The 8920-nt window shown below is 56.1% G+C and overlaps 1 protein-coding gene across 1 annotated transcript; it reads right to left on the reverse strand.

Moving 5' to 3' along the window:
- Nucleotides 1–6207: 6207 nt before the first annotated feature.
- Nucleotides 6208–7645, reverse strand: CGCS363_v006473 (uncharacterized protein; the record flags this gene model as incomplete). The annotated part of the gene is made up of 3 exons (XM_036638322.1): nucleotides 6208–6383; nucleotides 6435–6537; nucleotides 7511–7645. 3 exons carry the CDS (start codon nucleotides 7643–7645, stop codon nucleotides 6208–6210), a joined length of 414 nt encoding a protein of 137 aa, XP_036496990.1.
- Between the last annotated feature and the right edge of the window lie 1275 nt (nucleotides 7646–8920).

Genomic DNA, 8920 nt, shown 5'->3' on the forward strand with positions numbered 1-8920 from the left:
CGCCGTGGCATCAAAATGTAACACTTCGGAAGTTGATCAAAATTGAGCCTCGTGATGGGTGTGAAGGTAATCTTGTCTTGCGGCCTGGTACCAGGCAGGGTGCTCTGCTGTCCGTCCAACGTGCGTGTGGTGTTTGGGACGTTGTTCTCTGTCTGGTTTGGGGTCGTCTCTGTCTGTCTGCACCGCCTTCCCGTCGTCACCTTTGGCAGCATATGCCACTAGTTCGCCAACTCAGGCGTGACGCATGTCGGATCCATGGTGGCCCTGGCACGTTTTCACACGTTTGGAAACGGAGCAGACGGACGGGGGGTGTTGGGGTTGTTCGGGGAGCTTCGCGGCAGAGACGAGCGCGTGTAGATGGCGGTAAGACCGTGAGGACTGTGCAGCCGTCGCTTCAGCCCCCCGCCCATCAAATGCGCACGCAACCCGTGAATCACCCCAAGCTCCTCAAGACGTAATAAGGCATGGTACCTGACGGATAGAGTTTCTGTCTGGCGACGCAAACCAGTCAGTGTGCTTCTCCGTCTCTCTGTCTGTCCGGATACTTTGCCAGCCAGTTGCGACCGGTTGCGAGGCGGTGCGTGCCAGACTCTGGCCAGCCTCCAGCCTCCAGCTCCAGCTCCAGCTCCAGGACAGACTCAAGGGGGCCTGGCAGGCTACTGGCATGGTTGGCGAGGACTCACGTCGTAGGTTGGGGGTGCTCGCGGAAGCACGAAAAGTCCCGGACGAGCTAACGTGGAATTATTGCGCCTATCCACTCTCTTGGAACGATTCATTTGCTGAGGCGAGCAGTGAGTTTGATGGGCGGCGGGCGGCCACCTGGTCCTTGGGTACGGAGCACCAATGACCGTCTTCTCGTCAAAGGTGCCCTGGCTCCGCGGCGGCCTTGCCTTGTCGATTACGCTGGTCTAGCGCGTGTGTCGTCTCTTCTGGAGCGACGACATGGCCAGGTATCTTTGTACTCGGCCTGTCCCTGCCCTTAGAAGGTAAGGTGGAAGGGCAGCCGACCGACAGAGACAGAGAGACAGAGTGTGTGTGTGTGTGTTGGGGGGCCGCATGTTGGGCCGCAGATGGCACTTCCTTCCTTCTGGGGCCTTGCATACAGCTCATGCAGGCGGCATGGTGCATGCAAGTATGTACAACGACGACACGTCCCGCGGGTGGTGCTGTGCGTCGGTGACCGGGGGCCAGGGGTCAGATATCATCTGTAGCATCCGTAGTCTTTACTATGGTAGACAAGAGGCGGGTGAGTGATATCATGGCCGACGTGCGCCCAACCAACACTGAACGAACGACAACCAACGACGACGCCCCGTCCGGCCCTGCCCGTCTGTCTGTCTTGTTCGGCGCGGTCGGTGGCTGCCGACGACCACGACGGACGCGACCAGACCAGACAAACGTCCGTCAAGCTCTCTCTGTGCCAGTGGGTCGGTCACACACCCAGAAGGAGGTCAAAAAAGAAAGGACAATGTGAAGAATCAAGTCCCTCCTCCTCGTCCTCCTCCAGGCTCCCCTCCCCAGGGCGAAAGAATTAAGATGATAATACGAAGAAGAAATGAGAAATGTGTGAAAAGGCGCGGGTGGGAGGCCATCGAGGGTGGAGATGGCGCGAAGAGAGGGGGAATTGAGAGGGTCTTGGGTCTCCTTCTCCCACTGTTCGTCTGCCCCCATGCCATGACGAGCGAGTGACCGTGTGACGGGCAGCTGGAGCCAGTGGTCGGTCATAGTCGGTGTCGGCTCGCTGGGGCATTTCTGGGAACCTGGGAGAGAGTCTTGGGAAAGCATGGGTGGTTATTTCAGTTCGTAAGGTTGCTTGCAGGGTATATTACATCGAAATCGATAGTGGTGTGGGGAAAGTTGCAAAGACAAGATTGTGTGTGTGTGTGTGTGTGTGTGAGAGAGAGAGCGACAGACAGAGTGTGTGTGAGTGAGACAGAGAGCGAGCAGGAATGAGTGAACCCAGATGTCTTGCTCGAGTCGAGCATAAACGAAACGGCTGTTCTGTTCTCCATTGGTGTCAGTCAGTCAGCACCGCAGCGTAGCAACAGCGCAACTGTATAGAAACAAATAGATGGCTCGTCATCCTGCACAATGTCGTGTCCTGCTGTTCTGGGGTCATCTACAACAACAATGAAATGTGCGCTTGCTGCGTGTTTGCTGCTGGGCCAGCAGAGCTGCTAAAGGACGGAGCACTACACTATGTAAAGTCTACTGCGCACTTCGTACTTGGTGCTAGCTTTCCCTTCCGCCCCTCCTTGGAGATTTCCTAGCGACGGGACCGCCCTCACAACGGGAGGTACATGCCGCAATTGACTGAGGGACGGTTCGTTTTCCGTCCATCGACCCTGTCCCCCCATGGCCGGTGGTGGACTGAGATGCACGCAAGATGTGGCCATCTCTCTGCTGTGGCCCGCCGATGGAGCGTGCTCGCTGCCATGCCCCAAGGAGGCTTCTCGTCCGGCTTCGATCCAGAAGCGGCCGGCCGTGGCTGCGTGTGAATGGTGTTCCAGGAGGCCGGGAAGGCGAGCAAGGGCTCGCATGGCATGGTACCTACGGCATGGCATGGCATGGCCTGGACGAGGATCTTGAGATGCAGCGCGGGTGGGATCAGAGAAGGAGGTGGTGAGCGAGCATCCATGACCAGTCCAGTTTATTCCACCCACCCGCCCGCCCGCCTCGATGCGATGCGCGCGATACATAGTGTAGGTGTCCACGGAGCGGATGCAGCATGTGTATGAGTGTGGATCTTGACGACCAGTCGGTCTGTTAGTCTGGCGCAGTTTTGGGGGTTAGAGTTTGCGTGTCAACTGACCGCCTTGCGAGAGGTGCTGTACCTTGACATCAAGTCATGTATATGTAAGGCTATTATTCATTTATTCGCAGGAGGATCATGTTTGGGGGCAGGCCAGGTCAGATCCGTTGCTTACCTCGGACAGATTGAATCATACGCAGTCATCTAGACGGAATCGTCACGGTCGTGCCTTTGCATGGATTCAGTTCACCGTCGTTTACACTTACGATCTTGACCACCCTTCCACAGCCCTGTGCAACGGGAATAACCATCGCCGGAAATGTCGGGCTCATGAGGGGGGCAGAAGCAGAGTTGATTGATGCGCTGGAGGAGGCAACTCAAGTGAGGCATGTTTGCGTGAGTTAAGCGCCAGCTGCACCGGTGTGTTGTCACGGAGTTGTCGCTGCGGCATGGGGGCGGTATGACTGTTGCGGCGCCGAGTCTGGTGCGGCAAACCCAGGCCAGCACGAGGAGGTGAGTGGTGTTAGTGCCGTCCGGAATATGACGAGTCGGATTTTCGATGAGCGTGAAGCTGTTTGGTCTTTTGGATCATGATCGCCGCGGAACGCCCTCCTCCTTCGCGCAGCACGCACAGAGGGCGGTACTATCGAAAGTACGGGGTCCCGCTGCTGGCGAGGGCAGGCAGGCAGGCATGCTATGGCTATGGTAGGTAACAGGGTAGGCTAACAAGTGGATGAGACGAGATCGACTTTCACATCTCCTCGTCTCTCCTTCTCGAAAAGACGGTGACGGTGACGTTAGAACAGACCAGGGGCGGTTTCCGTGTTCCGCGAGGGAAAATGAGGAGCCAAAACGGAGGCGCTCTATTCGGCACCCCCATGTCCCCTATTCGGCACCCACCTACTAACAGAAAAAACCGACATCTCAAGCAACCACGAACCTCTAACTACTGACCCTAAGCCCTAACTATAACTATAACTACCTAACCTAACCCTAACGTATTAACCGCGAGATCTACTACATCTTCGAAGCATTTTTCTGACTTTTTCCCGACTTTCCCTGATTTTCTAAGAATTTCTGAGCATCGCGCGCGCAATGCGTGCAGATGTTAGTGTGGACAGCTTCGCACTGGTTTTGGGTGGGCCGCTGTCTCGCGAGCATTTTCGTGCACGGCTTTTTTTTGTATGGGAATTCTTCCTAAAGAGGCTTAACCTGGTGCCGAATAGGGGACATGGGGGTGCCGAATAGACCTCCTCGCCAAAACGTGTTCAAGGTGCAGCTGGGATGGGCTAGGGCGGCAGGGATCCAAGCAGGGGAGCTTCATTGCAGCGGTGGAGGCCGTTTCTCAGTTTCCCAGGCGGGCTTCTGCCTCACAGTTGTAAGGTGGTGGAGGATGAGGAGGAGGAGAGCACTCTGTCTGGACCTGGTGGTTTGTGATGTGTCAGGGACAGGGGCAGCAAAAGGAATGTGGATGCGCCATGGGTGCCCAACATCCAAAAGGAAGTCGTCCAACGTGGATGATGCCGTGTACACCGCGTGCCTATGCCTATGCTGTGCTGTGCTGTGCATCGCATCGCATCACATCGCAGCATAGTAAAGCAATTGGCCTGGTCTGGTCTGGTTTGGTTTGGGCTGGATCGCTTCTTGTCCGTGATGAAGGGAGGGCGATGAGGGCACGCCATAGTTCACCACCTCCGGCGACGCAAGAGCGGCGCTGTAAGTGGTGTCGATGGTGTATGTAGCTTAAGTCTAATCGATCTCAGCCCGCGCATGGGATTCCCTCTTCGAATCGAGGCTCGGGAGGGCGTCGACGTGGGTGGAAGCGGCACCAAAGGCAAGGTAAAGTAAGTATTAGGCAGTGAACAGTGTTGAGATAGAGTGTGCTATTATGATGAAGGTTCGCGGCGGGCGGTGCTGGGACGAAGAGGACACCGGGGGAAACTGCGGCAGAGACGAGACGGACGACGCTCCGGTGGCGGGGGAAAGAAGAAGAAAGAGGAGTGCAGAAAGAGTTGCAAAGGCAAATTGGCATTGGCATTGGCAATGGAATGATGAGCGGCACTTGTTGGGTCTCAGCCTTCATCTGTTGTTATGTCAAGTGCTAATAATGAATGCACTCTTCAGTCTCGTTCAATCATGACCCCTCCTTCTCCCGGTTTACTTTCTGCTCCATCCCTCCCGCCCTCCATCATTCCGTCTCTTGCTCTGGTTTCTCTGTCCGTACTTGGTTTATGTCCCCATCTCCCCGTCCCCCAGTTCCTAATTCCGTCCGTCAGTAATTAAAGCATCTTGCGCCTTGACCCAGCGGTCCCTTCTAATTCCGTCATCAAATAGACTTCTGAGGGCGCGGCATTTCCTTCCTAATCCCATCCCAGAGGAACCTTACAGTACGGTAAGGGAAGGGATTGAAGCTGAGTTGGGGCAAGGGGGGGGGGGGGGGGGTGGTAAAAATACCTGAATCGCCTTCATCTGAGTTGAGTGGAAATCTGAGCACAGCAGCTCTGTGAGTGTGGAGGGAGGGAAGAAAAGCACGCGTGCCTGCCCAAACCCTCGGAAGCCAAGGGTCCAAGGACCGGGACTCGCGACGACTAATACCCAATCGAAGACGAGCAGTTTGCCTGACTCTTGATGTCGCAAGCCTTGTCCGCCGGTCACCGGTGTAAGCGGCCATCATCCATCTGTTCCTCTGGAGAAGAAAGAAAGAGACTGAGATTAGAGCCTCACCCAAGGAATGCGTGCTATTGGCGCCGTGCATCAATTGTAACAAATGCGGTGTCATGCTGTGCTTGTGCAACTCATCACGTTATTAAGGCGCGGTGCGACATTACTTGAGCTAGCCTCGCTCTCTGAGGAACAAGGTAAGGCCCAGGTGAGTCCAAGGTGAGTGAGAGGGCAGCGGGCAATCTGGACCTGGGTATCCGTAGGCTGGCACCAAGTTCCTGGCACCAGAGCTGCCTCCCCTGCAGCTCACAGAAACATGCCGACCGGAGCGCTGCACTAGGCTGGGGCACTTGGTATACTCTGATGGCCATGTACCGCCCTGCGGTGATTGTATGTGATGATACATGTGCCCAGGTCCCCTCTCCGTCACATCAAGCTCCGCCATCGTTTCTTCTGCTTAGCTCTGGTTCCATTCTCTTTCCTCATCTGGGTTAATTAGCAGGCGATGCCATGGCAGGAACCACCACCATGCCATTTCGAACTGCTTCTCATCTGCCCATCGCTCATCCGTCATGTCCATCGTCGCCAACATCCCTCAACCCAGCCAGCACCCATACCAGAGCCCAGCATCACCGAATTTCCTTTGCCTTCTCTGCTTCTACCGAAAGCAGCTTTGTCTCCATACACTCTGGCCAGGCCGAGGGACCGCATCACGCATGTTGCGCATAGCCACCCGGGGTCCCTCGGCCATCACGTCGCCAACAATCTCGCCATGCTTCAAGCTACTTGACCGATTACCAAGTTCCGCTAGCCTCATCATCCATGGCTAGGTGCGCAGTACCCTTTCTCCGTTTCTTCAACCGCCTGCTCCAGCCTCCTCCCGTCCGCCTGGCTGTTGGACTTGGGGCTGGTGCAGAACACAGTAAACAACCCCCCCTGCTCTCGATGTCTGCCGCCTCATCAAACGGACCTGGCGATGATGCAATGAGCGCCCGTTGGCGTCCGGTCAGGTCAGGCCCAACGTACCGTATCCAACAATTACACAAGTACCAGCTACGACGTGCGAGCTCGTTGCCCAGATCACGTATCCAAGATTCCAGACGCCAGAGTTTCCGCCTCTTCCTCTACAGGCCGGCCATGCGAACCAGGGCAGAAATCTTCCGCCCCCAGACTCCGTGGACGGGCTTCCCAAACGTCACCGTTATTCAGATGGAATCGACGTGGCTGCCGCCCGCTGCACATCACATAATGAATTATGTGGCTCCTCTCTGCTAGCCTCCGGCTTTCCGATTCGACGTCCGCCCGACAAACTGCCAAATCGACATGGCAAAGGCTAAAGTACCCTCCTTGCAGGCTGCCTGACTGTGGGATTCCCACCCGGGCATCTGCTCCAGTGCCTGGCCTGCCTCGCCTCAGAGCTGACGAACCGGCTGGACCCCTGGGAACAATGGATGTGACTGGGTGCCACACACTGGCGGGCGGCCTGCCGCCGAGACACTGGTCCTGGTTCTGCTGCTTGCGCGCGAGGAGCAATGGCGATCTGCTCACTCCAATCACCCTCAGCAACACGGCTTTGGATCCTAACCCGCCCCAGACAGGCGGGCTTCTTGGGACGAAAAGTCTTTTGCTGGGATCCGTCGACCTGGACGTTTGACCCTACCTACCTCACCACCACCGCACTGCAATGTACTTGCCAGCAGGCCAGCAGCAGCGTGTGTACATAGATGCCGTTGTACCTGACCCGTCGACCTCACTTTTGCTCTACGAACCACGCTAGGCGACAAGCCGGCTAGCGTACAGGTAGCTTCCATGAGCCTGGCCCAAGGACATCGTCTTCAAGTCTCTCTCTTGCTTCTTCCCCGGGGACCAGCGCAGGGTCCTCCGAATCCCGGCCGATTTTGTTTTTTTCCCTCTCCCCTCTAGTCTCTACCATTCTCTCCGCGCTCCACCGGTCGATATGAGGGAGAAATTGTCCTACATACCGCGTTTCTTCCTCCTCTCAAAGTCGGTCAGAAGAGCGGTGTTGGACCAGCCTCCCCGAGCCTTGCATCATGCAGAGGGATACATGTTTGTGCAGAAAGAGGGATATCGCAGTACCTCTTCTCCATTCAGGCATATCTGACTGCCTGCTGCTGACCGTCGCCCAAAGTCGATACACACCAATACACAGGAGCCCATCTGTACGAAATAAGGCACGGGATGGATATCGTGGAGCGCCAGATGTGCTCCCATCCTTGTCGTCGACGAAGCTGCCCTAGCGCAATAACGGTTGCGGAGCGCATCGTCATCTCGCTATGCCTTCTGGTAATGACAAGCTGCCGGTAGAGTCTCGGCCGAGCAGCACTTGCTACAGACCTTCAGGCGTTCGGGCTGCGCCATTCTGGACGGACGGTAGCTGCGAAGCATCCGTCGCTTCTGTCCGTCATTGCTGGGTTGGTCCGAGGAGAAACTATACAGGCATATCCCAGTCTTCTTCCTGGCGTTCCGGACTGGCTCAGCAGTCAGAACCTTTTTATCCTCTGTGCGGCAAGCATGGCTAGCCTTCCTGGAATACAAGCGTTTTCCCGCGTGACAGGTCCCGGAGAGAGAGACTCATAAGACAAAACAACAGAGAAAGTGAGGAAGCGAGGGGAGAAAGAAAAGAAAAAAAAAAAAGAAAAAAAAAAAAGACAAACTTGTCATGGTCAAGGTCCCAGTCAAAGCCAAGCAAGGCACGCAGATGCAGACTGCAGACGACGGGGACGCAGAAGCAGACAGTCTGCAGGCAGACACACAGCAGACAGACACACAGCCAGCAAGACAACCTGTACAGAGGTACGGTCGTGTCAGAAGGGGACTTGTACCGCTACTTGTCTCTGGTCCCGAACGAAGAGCCACCGGTCGACTAAGCCCTGTCAATGTCTGAGCACCCTATGGCGCCGAGAATGGGGCGACCCCCCGGTGTTTTCCTGGGAACATGCACCCCGGCCAGCACACGTCCACCGCAACCCAACAAGCTGCTGCAGCTTCACCAGGTATCCGTATCCATGTCGCCGTTCATCCTCCTCCACCACCACACCCCCATGCACCTTAAGCTCCCCGGCAAGTTGCCAGGGCTCGATAAGAACGCTATGCCGCCATGGGAGAACTACGCTAGGGCTGGACAGAAAAAAATCAAATAGACCTGGCTCCTCCCGACCTTGTCTAGTCGTCGCCTGTGTCGTGTAATGAACTACGGTTACATTGGAGCAATAGACCTGCGAACTTCCTGACGATTCCCTTCGATCTTACTTTCTTATTCCTACCGATACCGCCGCCGGCCAACCCGTCCTGTCAAGGTTTCGAGTCAACTGTCTCTGGGAAACACAATCCAAGCTTTGCTACTTTAAACACGCAACCCCAACAACCCGACATCAACACCGCCTCTCTTTCTCTTCGAAAGAACGGAGCTTGGGGGCCAGTTCCTCGACACAGCAACATCCACCAGCTCGCTTACAAGACGCCATCACCTCGCCCGGCTGTCCACGC

Source organism: Colletotrichum siamense (genome assembly GCF_013390195.1).
Source record: "Colletotrichum siamense strain Cg363 chromosome Unknown KSG_Cg363_contig04, whole genome shotgun sequence".
NCBI lineage: Eukaryota > Fungi > Ascomycota > Sordariomycetes > Glomerellales > Glomerellaceae > Colletotrichum > Colletotrichum siamense.